The 25,626-nt window shown below is 41.6% G+C and overlaps 1 protein-coding gene across 1 annotated transcript in view; it reads left to right on the forward strand.

Annotated features, from left to right (window-relative positions):
- The window catches only part of LOC127447643 (growth factor receptor-bound protein 14-like), a 105,781-nt gene that overhangs the window by 65,349 nt on the left and 14,806 nt on the right, over window positions 1-25,626 (forward strand). The window contains exons 4-7 of the mRNA XM_051709600.1: window positions 1,655-1,811; window positions 10,431-10,552; window positions 10,693-10,767; window positions 10,890-11,027. Of these exons, the coding sequence (XP_051565560.1) occupies window positions 1,655-1,811; window positions 10,431-10,552; window positions 10,693-10,767; window positions 10,890-11,027 (492 nt within the window). The remainder of the gene's footprint in view (window positions 1-1,654; window positions 1,812-10,430; window positions 10,553-10,692; window positions 10,768-10,889; window positions 11,028-25,626) is intronic.

The following is a 25,626-nucleotide window of genomic DNA, read 5'->3' on the forward strand; positions in this document are numbered from 1 at the left end:
ATTAAACACAAAGTAGTTGTAGCACCTCTAGTGTTCATTGCACCAGGGAACTGCGTCGAAACATAGAATGCAACTTGTAAAAGTCAGTATTGCAAAAATGTAGTAATAGTCACGTTCATTCTATAGGTTGTTTTAATTCTATAATGTCATTCGCAGTGTTTCATGGAATTGTTACGTTCACAGTCTTGTACCTTTGTCTTTTTGTCCGATTTTCAAATTATTTTTTGCTTACATTCAAATGTTGTGATTCACCTTGGATCTGGTGGGTTTGGTTTATGGCTTAGATCTCTGTTATGAAGGATTTTATGAAATCCCTATGAACAAAATTAATGGGGAAAATACTTCCTGAATTAAGAGGGCTGAAATAGTCACACTCCCACACAAAATAAAAAAGATATGTAATAATTACATAATACTTAATAACCACTTGCTTGTTCTGATCAAAATATGTGTCATTTTAAAGCTTCAAATCTGGACTTTACAATGCATATAGCTGATCCTACCAATTCTTAAACAATGCTTTTTAATTTGCTGATGAATAAGAACTGTTTCATCTCATCATTTGCAAATTTGTTTTTACAACAATTATATTCAGAGTTGGTAAAACTATAAAAATTATGATACAGCCATGTGTTATATATCGTTGGAAAGGTCTCAATTTGTCGAATGCAGTGAGTTTTAGTATATGAAATTCCCACAGACACACGTAAATAGAATATTTTTGTCACGTTTTCCCTTATTACTTCCAGAAACACACATATAACATCCTGTAGACAATGACATATTGTAACTTACAGCGATTCAAACGAGCCCAAACAGAACATGATAAGTAGATCTTGAAATATTCCTCAAAGAGTGTACATTGAAAGACCATGCACAAAAGAGCCCTCAACATACATTGTGTATGTGTGTGTGTATGTGTGTGTGTGTTTGTGTGTGTGTTGTGCATGTGCACATGTCTGAGGACTTTGTGTGTGTAAACACACATCCAATAATGTGCTCATCTAAAGGATTGGGATGCTCCTGAAGAAGTAATATGTCTGTATTTTTTAGTCTAATCCATTAATTTCCAATGGCCGGTCATTTTTGACCAGGAACACCACAGGTGTTACAAAGTTAAATAAAATCAATAAAATGTAAAGAAAATTGCCCATTCTTTTTATTTGTGTTTTCACGCACCATATGTGAGCAAAGTCAAGACATTTTATTCCAAAGTAAAAAAAAAAAAAAAAAAAAAGTAATTCGGGTCAAAATGACTGGAATACAACATATGTGCTAGTATGACAAAGGAAATGGAAGTAATATCAGACACAATTTTATCAGAACATCTCTTTCTTTACTCATTGTTTGATCTGACTGCAACTTTTTTATTTTTATTTATTTATTTATTTGACATAAAACTGGACCAAATGGGAAAAAAGAACTGGAGGTTGCTTCCTGAATTAAGCTCATGTGACAAATAAGTAAAGTACTGTTTTAAACGTTTATTGTGAAATAATGACTACTGTTTCACTTACTATTTTTTTTTATTAAATAACTGTACAGTAGGTGGTAGTGTATTCTGCACGGTCTTCAGTAAATAGTTATCTTGTATCCCATATACAATAGTGCAAAATATAAAGGCTGTTTTTATTTCTTTCCTGTTGTATTGCAGGTAATTAAAGTGTACAGTGAAGACAACACCAGCCGTACTGTGGAGGTGCCAACTGACATCACCGCCCGGGACATCTGCCAGCAGTTTATACTGAAGAATCACTGTATTGATGACCACAGCTGGACTCTGTTTGAGCAGTTGCCTCATCTGGGCATCGGTAAGCTTCTCTTTTCTAACTGAATTTGTATCAGTAGATAAAAATGTATTTTGCTGTTTTGATTAAGCATGGCAGGCAAATGAAAGTTATGAATAGAAATGTTGTTGGCTGTTAACAAGGTACAGCTGAATTTGATGCAATCAACCACAAAAGGCCCATTGAAATACTTGTCATCAGGAATTTCAAACTGATCATCATTTGGACTGGTTTGAGGACTTAGAAAATGGGCTTAAAGGAACAGTTCATCCAAAAATTCTGTCATCATTTACTCACCCTCATAACAATCTAAACCAATGACTTGCTTGCTTTTGTGAAATGTTAAATTCAAAATGAAATGTTAAGCATAATGTTAAAGACTGACAGCCTCAGTCACCATTCACTTTCATAGCAAAAAGATGCAATGAAAGTAAATGGTGACTAAGACATCTCCTTTTTAGTTCCACAGAAGAAAGTCATACAGGTTTTTTTTTTTTTATTATTTATTTTTTATTATTTTTGTTGTTTTGGTGATTATAATGATTATTATTATTATTTGCATTTTTTTTTTAAGTCAACCTAAGGGATAAAAATGTTCCCTTAACTGAAAGATCGCTCTAATATAAAATGTGCGGTCATACTGGAGTGCATTTATCAGCATTTTACAATGGCTTCAAACACGGCTTATCCAATCAGAATGTAGAGTTTGAACTATCTGTTTAATAGTATGAGATTTTACTGGCCTCATTTGTTTCTGAGCCTGGGTTTCACCGTCCCAGTGCACCGTGGGTTTGACGGAATAATTATTAACATATTTTTCAAAATGATGACTTGATAACGAGCGACCTTCAATAACAACGAGAGAGATGTGTGAGAAGCTCATTATTTCACTTTATCATTAAATATTACTGAGCTCCAGCAACCCTAAATGCAAGTTTAATGTCTGCATGGAACACATCTGTTTAGAAGCAGCCGTGCAGAAAAGTTATATCTCTTCTACTTATTAATTTCCATAGCGTAACTGCAATGAACGGCCAGATATTCTCAGTTGGAAACTGTGTTAACATTGTTTGCTTTGGCTATGATCAGATAAGCTAAGTGATCTTGTTTTGGATGTCCACATACTTTTGGCTATGTAGTTTATCAAGAATGACAAGGGTAATGTTTTGAAGATTATCTCTTTCCAGAGCAAAATTAGACTGTACGGCTCATTTAATATACTGTATATACGAAGACAGCATACAGAAATGTTGCCACTCTTACAGATGCCTATGTGAAACTCCTGCAATGGTAACCTAGAAGATACTGTAAATAATGCATGTGGCATCTTTAACATCTGGTTTAACACCCTGCTTGAATGCTGGCAAACAGATGCTCTTAAATGCCTGGGCACGTTTGCGCCATTTGTTAATGTGTTTAATCACTGCTTCATAATGCTTCAAACTCATGAAAAGAGAAGAATGGTTACTTTTACCAGTACTTATATTCTGTGATATGGGATTTTCCTACCATCACAGATATTCAGGTTTGAGGTTTTATCATAATTTAGATAAGATTAGATTAGATTAGAATAGATTGTGCAGACAGTATATAGTATATAATGGTATACTGGCAATATAAAGTGCATACTGGCAAATGCCAGTATGATGCAATCACTGTAGAAGAAGGCATGGCAAATTGGTTAGAATGGTGAGAAAGAATATAATGTGCAAAATGCAATATATGGTTGTTTCTTTAACTTTTAGTTTTGTTTAAAAAAAAAATTCACACCCTCACAGGTTTATTTAATTTGTCTACTGACAATGTCCAACAGTGTATGTACATGCATCACATGGGATTTATGGCATTTCTGTCATTTTTTGTTTTTGTTTGTTTTTTTCAGTCATGAAATTTCCCATCACAGTGTCATTTCCAGCACATCTAATATTCCACTTTGTTAAGAAGTACATAGTAACACTTTACGATAAGGTTCAATTTGTTAACATTAGTTAAAGCATTAGGTGTCATGAACAAACAATGAACAATATATTTTTTACAGCATTTATTATTCATAGGTAACCCTTTAAGCTCGGAAGAAAATAAATGAGTTGTCAAAATATTAATAACTGCAGTCTTGACCAACACAAAATGGGTATCGTTTGAAAGCTTAGAAGCTCTTCTTTACAATGCATGTAGGCATTATGACATAAACTGAACAAGTGCTTTGCAATTTGCAGACAAATCAGAAGTGTTCCATTTTGATAATTTATACAAAATTTGCTCTGTACATATTATTGTAATCAGTTAAAACATCATTCTCATAAAATAGCCATGTGTCATATGTTGTTGGAAAACTCTCAAAGAGTAGAATACAACCAGCCAATTTGTTTTACTCACAGACAAAAATATAGCGAGTAACAGCTAAGTATATGTCTTTGACATTTATGTTTCATGTGAACAGGTTTTGCTTACATGCCGCGTTTTCGCTTGTAACATCTTGAGAAATAAGCAGAACATAAAGCATTATATAAAATTACTTAGAAGGGGTGATTTTCTTTCAAACGAGCCCTCACACAAGGTTATCAGATACAAAGATCATTAGATAATCCACACGAAGCACAATGTTACATATGGCCACCAGGAGATGGCGCCAAGTTCATGACACAGACTCACTGATTGACTCATTGAGTCAAAAGGCACTCATTTTGGGAAATCGAATTACTAAAATCAAGTCGCTATGCTATGCATACCTTTAGTCATTTTTGTGTTGAATGTGTAATTAATTATAATAATAATAATTTATAATTATTTTGTATGTACAGTTATTATGTTTTGTGTAGTGCTGTAACTTTTGATTGCTTTGTCGTATCAACACAAAATGTTTCTCAGTTAGAGTTGACATAATTAAAAAAAAAAAAAAACACAAGCAGTTTTTTGGAGTCACCTTATTTACACCCTGAGATAAATAATGTCAAATCAGAAAAAAGTAAAGTTTTGTTTTGTGATATTTCAGCAGTTTCTTTGGCTGAGAGTCTCATAATTTATCATACTCTGGTATCATTGTTAGAAAAACTTTTCAAATCTTTTAATGATATAAACACTTGACCCTCCTTGTTTTTTGTTTGTTTTTGTTTTTTTTACGAGTTACTGTGTAGGCCTAAGCCTTTCATTTTGGGTATGCCACTGCAACAGGAAATATTTAAAAACACCTTCAAAGCTTAAAGGGTTAATTGTAGTTAATACAAATACAATTGTTTATTGTTAGTTTATGTTAGTCCATAATGCATTAATTAATGTTAACATACAGTATACAACTTTTGATTTTTAAAAATGTTTTAGTACATGTTGAAATTAACATTAACTAAGATTAATAAATGCTGTAAAAGTATTTCTCATTGTTAGTTCATGATAACTAATGCTGTTAACTAATGTTAACAAAAACAACATTATTTAAAGTATTACAAGTACACTACATTTTGAAAAAAACTTTTTTAGGGACAAAATAGTTTGATGTGGTGTGAATGACTGTGGGACAGTCATCAATAAAAACTAAAACTAAAATGATAGAATTGTTTTATTTTCCCACTGTCTTTATTGAAATTTTGTGTAGACATAGTAACAATGTATTCAAAAAATAACACACCACAGTTCTGCTTTTTTCCAATTTTAAATCCCCTCTCCCCCCACCCGACCAACCCCCCTACTCACCAATATCCCAAAGACAATTACACACAGAAGTACATAAGACATACAACAAATACAATACATAAATAATAAAATTCCTCATCTGCATTCTCAGGTGACAGGTCAGTGGTATCAGTGTAATCTAAAAAAGGCTTCCACGTTTTATGAAAAGTTTTTAGAGACCCTTTTAAAGAGAATCATAATTTTTCCAATTTCAAACACAACAGAATCTCTTTTATCCATCTATCATGTGAAGGCTGGGAAGTGTGTTTTCATTTAATGAGAATGAGCCTTTTAGCCAGTAACGTGGTGAAGGCAACAACTTGTTCAGTTGAAGACAAATTCGATTTAAAAGGAATTCCAAACAGAGCTGTAAAAGGGCTTGGAGTAACTAATACATTAAAGATCTTTTCAAAAGTGTCAAATATTGTAGACCAGAACTCTGCCAATCCTGGACAGGACCAGAACATGTGAGCATGATTGGCTGGAGACTGTCTGCATCTATTGCAGGTGTCACTTCGATCTGGGTATATCTTTGAGGTTGGTGTAATGTACTCTATGCAGGATCTTGCATCGTGTCAAACCATGTCAAGCACATATAGATGAAGAGTGCACTAAATCAAGTATGTAATCCCACTCTACTTCTGGTATGGCCACTCCCAGCTCCTGCTCCCAGGTGTTCTTAAGGGATACAGTGGGGTCTGGATTTAATGAATCTATAGATTCATAAATGACAGAGATTAACCCTTTTCTGTCTGGATTGAGAGAAAGAAGGGAGTCCATTTTAGAATCAGGAGGGAAATGAGGAAATTGAGGGAATGGGTTTTGTTCAAAATGGCTAATCTGAAAGAAATGAAAAAGGTGAGTGTTAATAAGATCATACTTATCTGAAAATTCTGAAAAAGATAAAAAATATTCCTTTATCATAAAGGTCATTGATGGTACTAAGACCCCTAGAAGACCAGTCACGAAAAAACTGGGTCCGAACATGACGGCTGAAAAGAATAATGGTTCAAGATAGGAGCCAAAGCCTATGGTCTAATCAACCTGAAATGCTTCCTAAATTGGACCCATATTTTAAGAGTATTGGTAACCACTAAACTGTCTGAAATATCTTTGGTAGCTATAGGAAGCTGGGAGCAAATCACTGAATGAAAGGAATATTTGGTGGATGACATTTCCATTTGGGCCCGAATATGACATTCTGGGGCTCCTGAGGAACCAATCCAATAAAGAAGTTTATTAATATTACAGGCCCAATATTATTGAAATTAGGTAGGGCAAGGCCCCCCTTAGACTTTGGGAGTTGGAGAACCGTTCTCTTAATGCATGCACACTTATTGCCCCACAAAAATAGTTTGTTATCCAATTTAAAGTGACAAAAAAAGACTTGTTAATAAGCGTTGGTATATGTTGAAAAAGATATAAAAATGTCCATTTTAACCAAATTAACATGGCCTATTAACGATATTTGGAGAGAAGACCATCTCTTTATATCTGCTTTACAGATGTCAAGCAAGGAGTGAAATTTTATTGTGAAGATGGCTATAAGTGACTTAGTAATAATTACACCTAAATATCGGAACCCCTCCTGAGCCCACTTGAAGGGAAAAAGTTGCTGAGAAAGCCTCTCAGCTGGTAGATTGATGGGGAGCAATTCACTTTTTTGAAGATTCAATTTATAACCAATAAATCAAGAATATTAAGGATTGATGGTAACGAAGAAATAGGGTTGGCTATGTATAAAAGAAGATCATCTGCGTAAAGGGAGAGTTTATGGGTGATTCCTTAATGAAGAATGCCCTCAAACTTCTCCTCGCTACATAGCCAGATGGCCAGTGGCTCAAAAGCAAAAGCAAATAGTAAAGGTGAAAGAGGGCAGCCTTGATGCGTACCTCGATGGAGCGGAAAGGGTTTAGAATGTGTTGCATTAGTATGCACAGATGCGACATGGGAAGAATATAATAACCAAATCCATGATATAAAATTGGAACCGAAACCAAACATTTTTAAACGAAAAACAGATACTCCCATTTGACTCTGTCAAAAGCTTTCTCAGCATCAAGGGACAGAACAACCTCAGCAGTGTCAGCTGGGGGAGAGGATGATATTAAGAAGCCTTCTAGTGTTAGGAAGAATGTCTCCCAATCAGAAATAATTTTCACCCAACAAATACTGAAACAGTTTACATTTATTTCACTCTTTGTTTAGTTTTGAAGTTATAATTAGTATTTTTTATAATGGATTTGCATATTTTAATTGTTAAAGTCTGGGATAAGGCTAAAAGCATACATTTATTCATAAAAGACATTTTAAAAAATTTAAAATTTCCAAAAATAAATAATACAGGCCTGGTAAAAAGTTTCCAAGTTTTTATGTGACAGCTATCAGTAGCGGATCGTGACCACAGGTATAGGTGGGGCAGATGTTTTTTTTTTTTTTTTTATATTATTCAACTCATTCAACTCATTATTCAAACGCGCTGACACAATATGTGGTGTCCTTGCATTATTCCACCACAAGGCGGCACTCTTAGAACATAATGTTGATTCTAATATTCTAAATAAGAATGCTTTATCTTAAAATGTTGACATGTTGTTGATCAAACTCTAAATCAAGCATTATATTATAATGTTAATTGTTGTTGAAGAACCCCAGGGAGTAGATGGAGAGAAACAGAACTATCTACATGCCATTTACACGTTTCCACAGTACTGAAAAACTAAAATGTTTTAAATCACAGTAAATCTGCAAAATTTGAAAGTTTCATGAGCCAAGGCTTTTTGACATAGACTTCAATTTGTCGTCATAGAAAACATACAATGTCTCATCACCTACCCTTATCTTTTGATTGCCAAACAATTTTTTATGTCTGGCTTGTCAGGACCAAGTTGATTGATGGCCAATTTGTCTTGAATTTTCAATAGAAACGACATGCTGTTACACCCGCGTTCATCGATAGTGCTCGCCATGTTTGCAATTTGTCACACTGCTGGCGCGCACTAATCATAAAGTTACCTTTGGTTTTGCACTACTTATGGACAGATTATTTTCTGCCCCAATGGGTCTCAATGAGGGCTCTTTGCAGTACCATATTTGACCACAGATTTCCATTGGAAAAACTGAGGGGTGCTGTGGAGATCGGGAGGGCAGCAGACTGTCTGCCCCACATACTTGTATATCTATATCAAACACTGTGTAATGGAGCTTTCAGCTACTTTACAACTTAGAAATAATCTTATACTAGGCCTGCTTTTAAATACATATGTCAGCATTTTAAACATATTTAATGAAAAAAAACAAAAAACATTATTGACAGTTTATAGTATGGATCTATGTTTTCAAGTGGATGAATATTTAGATGGGGCTCTGCCCTACCTGCCCATATAGACGAGCCACGCCTGACCTTCATATAATAAAAATAAAAGTGGAAATCCGTACACTGTACGTTGCTGTTGCCACCAGTCATTTGATGCTGTGAGTTACAGTGATTTTACAAACAGCCCTTACCTGTATCACATGACCTTGTGTGGCTTATTGCTTCTCAATGTTTACGTTTGTAACAAGGTTAAAATGGGAAAGGAGGAGGCGGAAACTGGCTGAACAGTCAAAGTAATATTTTAATAAGAAATTAAACAAAAAGACACAAACATAAACACACACACGGCAGCTGCGTGTGGCTCTCTCTCTCCTGAACTGCCGCATCCGGCTGCATTTATCCCTCTCCTCAGCTGATTAGCCTGATTGGTGGCCGGATGTTCGTAGTCACAGCCCAGCCCCATCCTCCTTCTCGTCACACTCCTACCTCCTTTGCCTCATGCTGGGGAACTCCTGGCATGACATACATCCCCCTCCTTCATCTCTGGGGGTGGGGGGTGGGCGTTGTCCATCTGGCTGCGCCTGCCGGCAGGCTTTTCCCCACCTCTCTAGAACTGGGGAGGGTGACAAGGGGAGGGATAAAAAAAAGAGGAGAGGGATAGGGCAAGGTGGAGCGACAGTGAGAGAGAGAGAAAAAAAATTGCTCTTAGGTTCCCAGACAAGCTGTCACCTGGTCCTCGACCACTCCTCCATCCTCTAGCGGACAATAGCCGCTCCTCCCCGGGCGGATCGGAGTGAGTCCTCCGACCCCTGGTGGATGGAACACCCCTCCATGTTCTGGCGGCCGGTAGCGAGCCCCTCCACCCCTGGCAGCGGCTGCACCGCTCCAGGCAGCCGGCAGTGAGCCCCTCCTCCCCTCGTGGACGGTGACTGTTCTTCCACGTCCAGGCGGCCAGCAGCGACTCCTCCATCCCCCGGCAGACGGCCGTGGCTGCTCCTTTGGGTGGACGGCAGTGGCGAGGACTCCACGACAGTGCATCCCTCTTCCTTCCCGGGTTTCGGCACCAATTTAACAAGGTTAAAATGATGGGAACCGGCTGAACAGTCAAAGTAATATTTTAATAAGAACTTAAACAAAAAGACACAAACATAAACACATACACGGCAGCTGCATGTGGCTCTCTCTCTCCCGAACTGTCGCATCCGGCTGCATTTATCCCTCTCCTCAGCAAGATTAGCCCAATTGGGGTCGGATGTGCATTGTCATGGCCCGGCCCCACCCTCCTCCTCATCACAACGTTCTTTTTCTATGATGGAGAATATTTTACACTTTAATACACAGGCAGTCTCACATGTCTTGCATAATGTCATCATTATGTTTATGTAGCCTAAATACATCTTAAAAAATAAAAAATACATTTTTTAAACTATTTTTTAATAAAGTTAATATCGTAGGTCCTGTGACTAATCACCATTTATATAAATATTTCATGTAGTCACTAAATTAATATGAGGTCATTAAAGCTTCATGCAGAATGATTATAAAATAATTTCCTACAGTAAATGCTGTTTAAAATTGTTTTAGATGGTCATCATGATATCATTAACATGGAAGACAATCTATGAGAATCTAGTAATCTGATGTTTGTGTGTAATTTCCAGAGAGAACTATAGAAGACCATGAGTTAGTTATTGAGGTGCAGTCGAGCTGGGGCATGGACTCAAGCAGCTGCCTGTACTTCAGGAAGAATCACGCCAAATATGAGTTCTTCAAAAAGCCCCTTGTGAGTGTGCGTTTGTGTATGTGTTCTGTCCTGTTAATGTATAATTAATTCACTGGGGAGCACAGTTTTAGTTTATCTCATCTGGTTGAGCTGAACTGTAATGTGGTTTTGTTTTGTCATGGTCCTTTTGGTCATTGCAGGATTTTTTCCCAGAGCACATGGTGTCTATATCGAGTGAAACCAACGGAATCATGAACCAATCTCAACTTATACAGGTGCCTATTTCTTTTGTTGCCACTACTGGGACAGAAATTACTCACTTCACCTTTCAGTGGAAAAATCACTTGTTTCATCCTGAATTAGTCAAAACTTGAGTTGTCTGATGTTTCTCCTGCAGACCTTTCTCAGTTCCAGCTCTTGTCCTGAGATTCACGGGTTCCTTCACGCCAAAGAGCATGGCAGGAAATCATGGAAGAAGTTCTACTTTGTGTTAAGAAGATCAGGATTGTACTTCTCTAACAAGGGCATGTCCAAGGTTTGTACAAATCTGTCATATAGTATTAAGCAATTTGCACCATGGTACCGGTTTTTTATGTTTAAAACATTAGAAGCAAAATTCCCATTTGCCGAGAGACCTATTAAAAATGTCCGCTAAACTAACGTCATGGTTACTTGTGTAACCTCCGTTCCCTGATGGAGGGAACGAGACGTTGGTGTCGATGTAGAGACACTAGGGGTCACTCTTGGGAGCCCGAGACATCTCTGGTCTTTGATAAAAGAATATTGGCGAGTGGTATTTGCATGCCACTCCCCCAGACATACGGGTATAAAAGGAGCTGGTATGCAACCACTCATTCAGGTTTTATGCTGAGGAGCCGATATAAGGTCCGGCCATTTCAGCAGGTAGTACAGTGTTGTGGCAGGAGGGACACAACATCTCGTTCCCTCCATCAGGGAACGGAGGTTACACAAGTAACCATAATGTTCCCTATCTGTCACTCACTCGACGTTGGTGTCGATGTAGTGACACTAGGGGTCCCTATACGAAACACCACAAGGCTGAACTGTTACGTGAACTGGCGGTGTGTGGTGGGCAGACTTGCTGTGTGCCTCATAGCCAGCACACCAGGTCGACACGTAACCTCCCCAACATAGATATGAGTGTCGAACGGCCCTTTTTGGGGACAAGTTGACTACCCAATTATAGAGACAGGCTTAACCCAGTCGTGGCCTCTTTTCCCCTTCTCTTTTTCCACTCCCTAAAAAAGAAGGGGGATTATCCGACTGGGCCGCCAGGTCTAGTCGGGGGGTGTTCCTCCCAAGGGGAAGACACCACGGAGACCAAACCTCGCCCAAAGAGAGGGGGGGGGGGTATTTAAGTGGAAGAATATGTCACATGGTCTTTCCAACCATGTGGAGAGCCTTCAAGGTAGATCCTGCACAATGGGGGATGAGTTACTACAAACATGGAGACTGGGGCAGAGGGGCTCTGCCCAAGGAAGACGCAGTTTGCCAGCAGGGAAATGAACTAGCGGAAGATATATATCGCATGGGGTTAGCCTTACAGGGAACCGCCACATGCAGAGCACCTACCCAAGAACAGGGCTCTTAGTTAGCACGTCTACTGGGCCGGCAGTGAGTCTCTCCGAAAACTCAACTGCCACAGGGCTCGGAGGAAGTCAGCCAGGGAACAAAGTTTGTGAACACTACTGGGAATTAATGGCGCACGTCTTCAGCTCCAAGGGAGGTGGAAGGCGCTATGTGCAATCCCGGGCTTATCTGCTGTGTTGATTGCCACTACCTGGGACGAAACCGGTTCCACCCGGAGGTTGTAGAACCTCGCAAAGGTGTTGGGTGTTGCCCAGCCCACTGCTCTGCAAATGTCTGTTAGAGAGGCACCTCTGACCAGGGCCTAAGAAGCCGCTACACCTTCGGGTAGAATGGGCTGGTAGCCCTACCGGGGGCGGCATGCCCTAGGCGACATATGCCATAGTTATGGCATCAATGAGCCAGTGGGTGATCCTCTGCTTGGAGACAGTGTTTCCTTTCCGCTGTGCACCAAAGCAGACAAAGAGCTGCTCAGAGATTCTAAAGCTCTGCATGCGATCCAAATAGATGCGTAAAGCGCGCACCGGACACAGCGACGACAGGGCTGGGTCTGCCTCCTCCTGGGGCAGCGCTTGCATGTTCACCGCCTGGTCCCTAAAAGGGGTGGTGGGAGCCTTGGGCACATAGCCCGGTCAGGGTCTCAGGATCATGTGAGAGTAACCTGGACCGAAATCCAGGCACTTTTCGCTGACAGAGAACGCTTGCAGGTCACCTACCCCCTTGATGGAAGTGAGCGCAGTCAGGAGGGCAGTCTTCAAGGAGAGTGCCTTAAGCTTGGTGAGGGAACGAGGCACGGTCTGGAGGGATTCAGCTTCCTGGCGCCTCTTAGGAACCTGATGATCAGGTCGTGCTTCTCTAAGGACTTACCGTTGACTGCGTCATGGTGTGCTGCTATGGCGGCAATGTACACCTTCAAGGTGGAAGGGGACAGCCTCCCTTCCAACCTCTCCTGCAGGAAGGAAAGCACTGATCTGACTGCACATCTCTGGGGGTCTTCCCGATGGGGAGAACACCACTTAGCGAACAGACGCCACTTAAAGGCATACAGGCGCCTCGTAGAGGGGGCCCTAGCCTGAATGATTGTGTCTACCACCGCAGGTGGTAGTCCCATCCAGGGGCCAGACATTGAGATTCCAGAGGTCTGGGCACGGGTGCCAGATGGTGCCCCAGCCCTGAGAAAGAAGGTCCTTCCTCAGGGGAATTCGCCAGGGGGGAGCTGTCACGAGGAGCGTGAGGTCCGAGCACCATGTCTGGGTGGGCCAGTAGGGTGCTACCAGGACGACCTGCTTCTCGTCCTCCCTGACCTTGCACAGGGTCTGTGCAAGCAGGCTCACTGGGGGAAACGCATATTTGCGCATGCCAGGGAGCCAGCTGTGTGCCAGCGTGTCTATGCCGAGGGGGACCTCGGTCAGGGCGTACCAGAGCGGGCAGTGGGGAGGATTCTTGGGAGGCGAACAGGTGCACCTGTGCCTGTCGAATCGACTCCAATTCAGCTGGACCACCTGAGGGTGGAGTCTCCACTCATCCCTGAGGGTAACCTGTCATGACAGCGCATCCGCTGTAGTGTTGAGGTTGCCCGGGATGTGAGTGGCTTGCAGCGACTTGAAGTGCTGCTGACTCCAGAGGAGGAGACGGCGGGCGAGTTGTGACATACAACGAGAGCGCAAACCGCCTTGGCGGTTGACATATGCTACCGTTGTCATGTTGTTTGTCTGAACTAACACGTGCTTGCCCTGGATCAACAGCCAAAATCTCCACAGGGCGAGCAGAATTGCCAACATCTCGAGGCAGTTGATGTGCCAATGCAGTTGTGGATCCGTCCAGAGGCCGGCGGCTGCGTGCCCATTGCAAATAGCACCCCAGCCCATTTTGGAGGCGTCTGTCGTGACCACGACGTGCCTGGGGACCAGTTCTAAAGGAACACCTGCCCGTAGAAATGAGAGGTCGGTCCAAGGGATGAAAAGATGGTGACAGACCGGCGTGATGACCACGCGATGTGTCCCGTGGCGCCATGCCCATCTCGGGACTCGAATCTGGAGCCAGTGCTGAAGCGGCCTCATATGCATCAACCCGAGCAGGGTGGCTACCGCCGAGGATGCCATATGCCCCAGGAGCCTCTGAAAAAGTTTCAGTGGAACCGCTATTTTCTGTTTGAACGCCTTCAAACAGGCCAGCACCGACTGGGCGCGCTCGTTCATAAGGTGTGCTATCAAGGAGACTGAGTCCAACTCCAAACCGAGAAAAGAGATGCTCCAAGCCAGGAGGAGCTTGCTCTTTTCCTAGTTGACCCGAAGCCCTAGTCGGCTGAGGTGTGAGAGCACCAGGTCCCTGTGTGCGCACAACACGTCTCGAGAGTGAGCTAGGATTAGCCAGTCGTCAAGATAGTTGAGAACGCGAATGCCCACCTCCCTTAACGGGGCAAGGGCAGCCTCTGCGACCTTCGTAAAGACGCGAGGAGACAGGGACAGGCCGAAAGGGAGGACTTTGTACTGATACGCCTGACTCTCGGACGCAAACCGCAGGAAGGGTGTGTCGAGGAAGGATCGAGACGTGGAAGTACGCATCCTTCGGGTCTACCGCCACGAACCAATTTTCATGCCGGACGATCTCCAGAATGCGTTTTTGTGTCAGCATCTTGAATGGGAGTCTGTGTAAAGCCTAGTTCAGAACTCACAGGTCCAAGATTGGCCTCAACCCACTGCCTATTTTTGGTATGATGAAGTAGGGGCTGAAAAACCCCTTCTTCATCTCAGCTGGAGGGACAGGTGCTATCGCGCCCTTCCGTAGGAGGGTAGCGATCTCCGTGCAAGGTAGCAGCATTTTTGTCTTTCACCAAGGTGAAGTGGACACCGCTGAACCTGGGCGGATGCCCGGTGAAGTGAATCGTGCAGCCGAGTCGGATGGTCCGAACCAGCTCTCGCGACGGATTGGAAAGCGCAAGCCATGCGTCCAAGTTCCGCGCAAGGGGGACCAAAGGGACAACGTCATCGGACGTACCGGCAGGTGGGGCCTCGCGGTGGGGCGGAGCTCGAGGTGCCACACCATGTCATGGCCGTGCTAAGTCTAAGGACATCGAAGCACTTACCTGGCTCCTTGTGACCACCCCCGGAACAGCCTGGGATGGGGGAGGAAGAGGCCTGTCCTTGTGACCCGTGGAGACTGTCACATCGGGGCGGATTTGTGCCACAGCTGGGCACTCAGGGGCGGGAGACCACCACTGGAGCGCCAAACCTGCCAAATAGAGTGGTGGACGGTGGTCGTGATGACGGCCGTGCACACCGGATACGTGACACAGGGAACAAGGAAACCACTCTTGCTGAGCTCTTGAGTACTGCAGCCACTTGGGCATGCAGCGCAATTAAATGCAAAAGGTAACAAAAAGATGGAGATCTGCTTACCAGCTCTAGAGCAGCAGGTTTCGTTGTCCCTGGGTTGCCCGTCACAAGGGCGCTTTGAAGCCTTTCACGGGTTCTGGGCGGCTGTGAGACGGGTGGCGTCTGCTTCCTGCGGTGGGCTCCACGCCGGGGCCAGGCCGAAGGGGCGGGCTGTGGCAGAGCCGGTGCAGTCACCGCAGGTGGATGCCCTTGGCGATGAGTAGATGGGGTGTGGGATCTTGAGCCGCGCCGGGGCAGGATATGCCGGCTAGCATCCATCTACTGCTCTACCATCGAAAACTGCTGGGCAAAGTCCTAGACGGTGTCACCGAATAGGCCCGCCTGGGAAATGGGGGCAGCAAGGAATTGTGTCTTGTCGGCCTCACCCATCTTGACCAGGTTGAGCCAAAGGTGGTGCTCCTGGACCACTAGTGTGGCCATCGTCCGCCTGAGAGACCGCGCCGTGACCTCCGTCGCTCGGAGAGCGGGGCCGGTCGCCGAGCACAGTTCCTGCATCAATCCCGGGGCGGAACTACCCTCGTGCAGTTCTTTTAGTGCCTTGGCGGACTTGCAGGAGAGCCATGGCCGTCAGAGACAATGTAAACCTACAGGCCTTGGACGGGGGCTTTGGGCACCCGCACCAGGTGGCGGCGCTTTGCGGGCATAGATGCACCGCGAGTGCCTTTATCCACCAGGGGATTGCCGAATAGCCCTTGGCCGCCCCACCATCGAGGGTAGTGAGGGCGGGGAAGCTGAAAAGATCGGGACCGGGCAGTAAAAAGCGACTTTGTCAGCTCCTCATGCACTTCCGGGAAGAAAGGAACGGGGGCGGGGCGTGGCTTTTGAGTGGAGCCGCGAGCTCAGGAACCAATCACCGAGCCGTGAGGGTTCAGGGAAGAGCAGTGAGTTCCACTCTAGCTGACACTCGTGGCTGCCCGGGAAAGCATGTTGTCATCTCCGTGTCAGCCTGTGACTGGGCAATCGACCCCGAAGGGAGGAGCCCAGCTGAGGCTTCTGACTGGAAGAGCCCGCTCTCCGATGCTGCGCTCGAGAGCTCATCACTTTCGCGGGCTCCGAATAAGAGGTCGAAATCGCCGTGAGACGAGCCGGCGGACTCATCCGGAAGCCCGATCGGGGCAGACGAGCATGCTGGGGAATGGGAGGTCCGCGGGGGGATACCCGGCAGAGGCGGTCCCATTGGGGTCCCCAAATCGCCCCCAGTGCTAGCCGCGCTGGCCTCATACCCGTGGGTAAAAGGACCGAGGCGGGAGCCTCTGGGGTGGCTCACTTTCTTACGAAGGCGAGCCGCGACCGCAACGTTGCCATGGACATATTCTCGCAATGAGAACATGACCATCCATGAATGCTGTCTCCGCGTGAGCAGTGCCCAGACACGAAAGACAGTGATCGTGAGAGATAACGAGCACAACCAGGAATAACACACAATCGGAAAAGCATCTTTAAAAAGACGTTCTGTGTGTGTGCTCTTTTAGAGAAATATATACCCTTTTAGAGGGGAAAAATGCTCTTTCAGAAAATATACTCTATAGTTTTTCTGCCGAAGCACCCAGGGGCGTTCTCTGCAGTGCACCAGTGCAGAGGAGGTAGAAGCCGCTGAAATGCGCCGTCAGATCCAGCAGAGGTGAATGAACAGTAGTATTCAGCTCAATGAGCATGACCGTTCGGCTCCGAAGAGAAAATCTGAATGAGTGGTTGCATACCAGCTCCTTTTATACCCGTATGTCCGGGGGATTGGCATGCAAATACCACTCGCCAATTTTCGTTGTCCTTTTATCAAAGACCAGAGGTGTCTCGGGCTCCCAAGTGTGACCCCTAGTGTCACTACATCGACACCGACGTCGAGTGAGTGACAGATAGGAAACATAATATTAACATACAGTAACATGAAAAGTGGTTAGTTTAAAGGGATAGTTCAGCCAAAAATGAAAATTCTCTCATCATTTACTCACCCTCATGTCATCTCAGATGTGTATGACTTTCTTTCTTCTGCAGAACACAAAGATATTGTGAAGAATATCTCAGCACTGTAGGTCTATACTATGCAAGTAATTGGTGACTAGACCTTTGAAGCTCCAAAAATCCCATTAAGGCAGCATACAAGTAACCCATACAACTCCAGTGGTTAATTCCATATCTTCAGAAGTGATATGATAGGTGTGGGTGAGAAACAGATTAATATTTAAGTCCTTTTTTACTATAAATCTCCACTTTCGCTTTCACATTCTAAAAGTGAATGTGGAGATTTATTGTAAAAAAGGATGTAAATATTGATCTGTTTCTCACCTAAAGCAACTGGATCACTTCAGAAGACATATATTAAACTACTGGAGTCTAATGGATTACTTTTATGCTGCCTTTATGGGATTTTTGGAGCTTCGAAGGTCTAGTCACCATTTCCTTGCATTTTATGGACCTACAGAGCTGAGATATTCTTCTAAAAATCTTTGTTTGTGTTCAGCAGAAGAGAAAATAGTCATACACATCTGGGATGGTATGAGGTTTTTTTTGTTTTTTTTTTTTTGGTTGAACTATCCATTTAAAACGCATTGAATTAGTGTATCTCATTCTATTTTATAAATGTTTACACTAATTGTAGAGTTGACTAGTTTCATCCAGCTCAACCTTTCAACCCTGCTCCAAAAGTAATTGTAAGAAAAATGATCAATATTTGTTTATTTAATTTATGTGAAATGTAAGTGCTATGACCCCAAGATGGTGTCAGGATGTAACATTAAAATTGACATAAAAATGATTTGTGTGCTGGAACAAAAAGCCGATAAACACGGAAAAATACGTTGCAATAATCTAGTGGTTTATTATATAGAATGTGAAATCAAAATAGAAAGGGAATGAAAATAAGGTATATATATATATATATATATATATATATATATATATATATATATATATATAGCAGTGCTACTGTAAATAAATGAAATATACAAAACAGAAGACACTCTAGCTATACTGACTAGAAAAATAAAGTAAAATAATATAAATAAAAATAATTATAAAATAGAAAAAATAATTTTTTTTCAATAATTATAAACCAACATTTGGTCCCAAACTAGCTAGCACCTATTGAGTGATATTGTAATTAAGGCTAAATATGCAACCCTGTTACCAATTCTGGCATACACTATTTTTTTTTTTTTTTCTTTTGATAAAATTTGTACTTTTATTTTGATATTTATGTACTGTTTATTTTCTAGAAAATAACTAAATCACACAAATAATGGAATTTAAACTGTATTTAGACTCAAATTTTGGTTACAGGGTTGCAAAAAATGCAAACTGCATATAAAAAGTAAATTGAAACAGCTAATATTTAATTAGTGTTCTATTTAGTTAATTAATTGACATGCTGAAGTTGATGAAGTTTTAGACCTTTTTTTGTAACCTATACAGAGAAAGTTCCAGTTAGTCTGTGAAAACTCTTCACCTTCTGATCCCAGTACCACAAAGTCTGCAGGGATTAGCTTTAATCATTCACAGTACCACTTGCTCTTACTTATTAGAATCCCTTAAAGGTGAGCTGCATGTCTAAAATGCGTCTAGAGTTGCGAGATTATGCAGAATATCTGCAGGGTAATGTAACAGGCCAGTAGGAGGTCATTCAAGTATTGTCGCTGTAACTTATCAGATGTAACCTTGTTACTCGATGTGATAGTTAGATCTTACAGTGCATATTTATGGAGCTTAGCTCAGTCAAACTGGTAGAGCCAGATTTGTCTAACACTCATGCCAAGTGCCGAACCCTTCACAGTCACACAACAGGTGAGCTGTGTACCTGCACTACACTGTTCCAGCCAGCTCGGCCATGTTGCTTTTTTCCTTTTTTGTTATGTATGAAACAATGGAGCTTTTGTTCATGATATAAGAGGATTTTGCTCTACAGTACATGATATGAGGTAGTTTCTTTAACTATGGGCACTTCTGGCCCAGATTTATAGAAAATAAATTCCCTTTAAACAGACTTTTTACACTCTCAGTAGTTTAAGTTGTCTACTAACATTAGCTAAAACATTGACTGATATAGCTGATAGAAACGCAAATTATCTTGAAAATTTCACAAGTGTCGAGATAATATTTTTCCGTTTAACTCTAGTGCATAAACTCTATGTCGATACTTCAAATGTTATGAAAAACTTGTTTGGAAATATTTTTTGTCGAGAAAATTGGCATTAACGCAAAAATATAGTGTCATATGACAGAATTGACCCCACTCGTTAGCCTGTTTTAATTATGACGACAAGGAATACTTCCTTGAAAGCCGATTTATTGTACACGAAGCATTACTCGCACTGTTATGGATTGGTCTTAACGGCATATCTGCACAGATCCAATGCTGCAAACACATCTGCATCGTGACACTTCCAAGAGTGCCAACACAAATATCTCGTATCATGCACCTGTAATCGACAAGTGCATGGAGAACAAATGAATGGCCACATAGGACCGGTAGCCATCCATTTATTTATTAAAGTTGCTTTTCCACACCATTCAAAATAATAGACGGCAGTCATGGAATTAGCCCACAGTAAACAAATAATTTCTATGCACAAAGATTTGAATTGATTTTAAATAAAAAATTAAACAAAACTAGGAGAAAAGCTTCAGTGTGCTTTTTTGGAACACTAACATATAGCCCAATTCTATAAAATTATTGTTTAGCTTACTTTTGAAATGCTGGCAAAATTCCCTGTATTAAATTAAAATAATTACTAAAAGAATAAAGCATTCAATTAAAAAAAAAAGAATTACCAAACAAAACAAAAAACAACAAAAAAATATTGTCAGGCCTATATACAGGTAATTGCCTTTTTTTTTTTTACACAAACTTAAATTAGCCTTACCCTGTTTTGTAGATGAAAAAAGTAGAGTTAGGGTTAGAATATCTGATTTGTGAAGTGGTTTAAAAGCAATAACATTATGATATTACAGTATGATCATCATACTACCTCCATACTAAAACATAGGATTCATTGAGCCTATAAGAAATCACATTGAAGGATTATAGCTTTCAGATGTGATTTAAAATCTGTTTGAGTCAAACAGAATTATCAATGCTTCAAACACTGTTCAATCACTAATTTATAGGCTTAAAGTCTGTGTTGTTAAGTGACGAGTTCATGCAGTCTATGCCAGTCAGACAGTGACTACTGCCTGCAGCTTTTCAGTTAATTTAGGTAATATTTTGAATAAATTAATATTATTCAATGAGCACATGATTAATATTACACATACTATATAAATAGATCATATTTACAATAATTGTAATGCCAGAGGTCAAATGGGTTTAGAACGACATGAGAGTAAGTAAATGATGACAGAATTTCCATGTTAAGGTGAAGTATCCCTTTAAATTTACTCACTGATCTAACCTAAATGAAATGGGGCTGAACGGGCCTCCTCATTATGACAAACGGGCCGTGACAGGCTGAAGAGGGCCGCAAAATGGCACCGCGATATGCCGAAGGGGGCCGCGATATGCAGAAAAGGACAGCAACACCGGGACTTATCCCGGTGGGCTAGCAGCGAAACGGGGCCGAACGGGCCACGTTAAGCTGAAACGGGCCTCCGCGTTATGCCTACGCAGTTAGGCTGCGACAGGCTGAAGAGGGCTGCAAAACGGCGCCGCAGCGACCACCACCACCACTCAACAACTTTTGGGCCAGTTTCTATGTAAAATCCAGGGATGATTTCTCTTCCCAGTCCGCCCCTGCTACTGGACATGCAAAAGGTGTATCCTTGATGATCCTTCTGCCTCTCTACTTTGCTCTTCCTATTCTTCTGTGTCACTCTCCTTCCAACATCTCCTCTCCATCCTCTTTCTGTCTCTGCATTACATACCTCTCGTTGTTGAATTCAACCTTTTGTAAAGTTGCCTCTGCTCTCCGCTCCTGCTCTCCTGCTTCCTCTCCATCCTGTTTTGATTATTTTAACAAAATAGCTGTCTGTCTCCCTTCCTCTTTATTTCGGCCTTATTCTGCCACACTGCATACTGTAGGTAACAGCAACATAAAAAGCACATTAATGACAATTAAAGGTGCACTATTAAAAAATAAGATTCGTAATAATTCATCTATCCTAATTGTACAGCGTTTTAATTGCCTTAAGTAGCAGCAAGTCAGCATACATATTGAAGTGTATTGAAATGTCATTTACAAGGTACACAATTAGCGATATACACACATTTCTGTAGGTAAACAGCTTAAGGGCTGATCAGCAGGAGAGTGAGATAAGGGGTGGCTGGAGGCGCCGGTTCGAGAGAGAGAGAAACGTGCAGCGCGGCTGCGTGCATCTATCTCTCTTTCTCAAACCGGCGCATCCGGCCGCCCCTTATCTTGCTCTCCCGCTGATCGGCGCCAGCCGTGCTCCATCACGGCCCGGCCACGCCCTCCTCCTCGTCACAGTGTACACTACAGTCTTCAAAGTCAAAGGACAACTGGCTCTAACAAGGACAGAAAGAGATGTGGAAGGCCAGATGTACAACTAAACAAGAGGATAAGTACATCAGAGTCTCTAGTTTGAGAAATAGACGCCTCACATGTCCTCAGCTGACAGCTTCATTGAATTCTACCCGCTCAACACCAGTTTCATGTACAACAGTAAAGAGAAGACTCAGGGGTGCAGGCTTTATGGGAAGAATTGCAAAGAAAAAGCCACTTTTGAAACACAAAACTAAAAGAAAAGGTTAGAGTGGGCAAAGAAACACAGACATTGGACAACAGATAATTGGAAAAGAGTGTTATGGATCTTAACCCCATTGAGCTTTTGTGGGATCAGCTAGACTGTAAGGTGCGTGAGAAGTGCCCGACAAGACAGCCACATCTATGGCAAGTGCTACAGGAAGTGTGGGGTGAAATGTCACCTGAGTATCTGGACAAACTGACAGCTGGAATGTCAAGGATCTGCAAAGCTGTCATTGCTGCACGTGGAGGATATTTTGATGAGAACTCTTTGAAGTAGTTTTTTTTTTTTTTCAAATTGTAATAGTAATTTTTCACGTTATTAACATCCTGACTATACATTGTGAGCAAAATCTGTACATTATTCCAAGATTTTGGCTGCCAGTGTATATATATATATATATATATATATATATATAAAATAGCTATATGCTATTTAATACATCATGGACACATGTAATTAACATAAGTAAAATAAAACTTTACATATACAGTAGATATATAGCAAAATTCTCGTAAAAGTGTGGTTCTTAAAAAAATTCAAAACTATGATATACTACTGTTATAATCATCATATGTAGGCCAATATGTTTTTTTTGTTTGGTTGTTTTAAAAGATCCACAATTTTACAAGTAGCCTACATATACTGCAACAGAATACACCACTCTAAAAAATTACAATGTACAATTAAAATGTACATTTTGAGAAATGTCAGTTATTTTTGCCTCAAAAAATAACTCAAAAGTTTGCATACCCTGGCCGAAATTGTGAAATTTTGGCATTGATTTTGAAAATATGACTGATCATGCAAAAAAACTCTTTTATTTAAGGATAGTGATCATATGAAGCCATTCATCATCACATAGTTGTTTGGCTCCTTTTTAAATCATAATGATAACAGAAATCACCCAAATGGCCCTGATCACCATGGTGTGGTTGTTTCAAGGAGCACAATACGACGATACTTGAACAAAAATGAGCTGCATGGTCGAGTTGCCAGAAAGAAGCCAATGCCACAAAAAAGCCCGGTTACAATATGCCCGACAACATCTTGACACGCCTCACAGCTTCTGGCACACTGTAATTTGGAGTGATGAGACCAAAATAGAGCTTTATGGTCACAACCATAAGCGCTATGTTTGGAGAGGGGTCAACAAGTATTGTGCTCCTTGAAATAACCACACCGTCTTTTTCCAGAGCAGCCTGTATTTCTCCTGAGGTTACCTGTGGGTTTTTCTTTGTATCCCAAACAATTCTGCTGGCAGTTGTGGCTGAAATCTTTCTTGGTCTACCTGACCTTGGTTTGGTATCAAGAGATCCCCGAATTTTCCACTTCTTAATAAGTGATTGAACAGTACTGACTGGCATTTTCAAGGCTTTGTGTATCTTTTTATATCCTTTTCCATCTTTATAAAGTTCCATTACCTTGTTACGCAGGTCTTTTGACAGTTCTTTTCTGCTCCCCATGGCTCAGTATCTAGCCTGCTCAGTGCATCCACGTGAGAGCTAACAAACTCATTGACTATTTATACACAGACACTAATTGCAATTTAAAAAGCCACAGGTGTGGGAAATTAACCTTTAATTGCCATTTAAACCTGTGTGTGTCACCTTGTGTGTCTGTAACAAGGCCAAACATTCAAGGGTATGTAAACTTTTGAGCACAACTGTATAGAAAGATGATGATCTGTTCTGTTGTCACTGTCAAAGATTGTCATGACACTGGCCACCTAGTGAACACACACACATGCACACACCTACACCAGAGATACAGTGCCTTCAAAACAAGACATTTATATCCAATACTAGCTCCAAAAGAACTCAACTCCATTATTGCAGGATTACCCTTTTGTCCTGTTATCACTGTTTGTGATGAGCATATATCTCCGAGTTTGTTTGTCTCCACACACTCAGTTGAGTCTCTCTTCCTCACCTCCTTTTCACTGCCATAGCAGGCCACAAAAAGATGGTTTGAGTATGAGCCAACTGTTGAGTACATGGCGCTATACAAATAGTCTGCTCACAAGTGACATTTACCTTGATTTTTACTTGGTTTCCTTTGCACATCTCATGTCTCATTTCATATATTGAATGCTCTTTACTGGAAAAAAAAATAAAAAAAAATAAACACCTTTTTTTTTTTTTTTTTTTTTTGTGGCAAAATTATTCATTGTTGCGGAAATGAAGCTACATGAGAATTCTGTATTTTGTGTGATTTTTCTGAACCATAAAATTCTAATTGACACCACATCTATACAGACTGCTTAAATTTAATTGATATCTTTAATTACACCAAAAGTCACCGTTTGGATTTAAATAAGCAAATACTTAACCTATGATTGGATCATTATTACAGTGATTAATATGTTTCAGCTGGCAACAATTCTTTAAACCCTAACTGATGCAGTGTGTAGCTTCTCATTTCTTAAACAACCATGTCGGAAGATGTATCCTGTGGTCGTGAAAAGATGTTACTGTGTTTCAGAAGGGGCAAATTATTGGTCTGCATCAAGCAAAGAAAACCACTAAGGAGATTGCTGAAATCACTGGAATTGGGTTAAGAACTGTCCAACACATTATTAAAACCTGGAAGGATAGTGGTGAACCGTCAGCTTCACGGAAGAAATGTGGTCGGAAAACAGTCTTGAATGATCGTGATCAGAGATCACTAAAATGCTTGGTGAAGTCACATCGTAAAAAATCGACAGTAGAACACACGGCTATGTTTAATAGTGAAAGTAAGAGAATTTCCACACACACAATGTGACGAGAACTTACAGGATTGTGACTAAACAGCTGTGTGACCACAAGAATGTCACTTGTTAGTGATGCAAAAAACTTCAATTTGCTAGGGAGCGTAAAGATTGGCCTGTGGAGTGATGGAAAAAAGTCATGTGGTCTCAGTCTGATGAGTCCAGATTTACTCTATTCCAAAGCGATGGGCGCGTCAGGGTAAGAAGGGAAGCGCATGAAGCGATGAACCCGTCATGCTTAGTGCCCACTGTACAAGCCTCTGGAGGCAGTGTTATGATCTGGGGGTGCTTCAGTTGGCCAGGTCTAGGTTCAGCAACGTTATGTGGCAATATAATGAAGTCAGCTGACTACCTGAATGTACTGAATAACCAGGTTATCCCATCAATGCATTTTTTTCTTCCCTGACGGCACGGGCATATTTCAGGACGACAATATCAAGATTCATTGTGGTCAAATTGTGAAAGAGTGGCTCAGGGAGCATGAGGAATCATTTTCACACATGAATTGGCCACCACAGATTCCTAACCTTAACCCCATTGACAGTCTTTGGGATGTGCTGGAGAAGACTTTACGGTGTGGTTTGACGCACCCGTCATCAATACAAGATCTCGGCCAAAAATGAATGCAGCTCTGGATGGGAATAAATGTTGTGATGTTGCATAAATTTAGTCGAAACAATGCCACG

This window comes from Myxocyprinus asiaticus, chromosome 10 (genome assembly GCF_019703515.2).
Source record: "Myxocyprinus asiaticus isolate MX2 ecotype Aquarium Trade chromosome 10, UBuf_Myxa_2, whole genome shotgun sequence".
NCBI classification, from domain to species: domain Eukaryota; kingdom Metazoa; phylum Chordata; class Actinopteri; order Cypriniformes; family Catostomidae; genus Myxocyprinus; species Myxocyprinus asiaticus.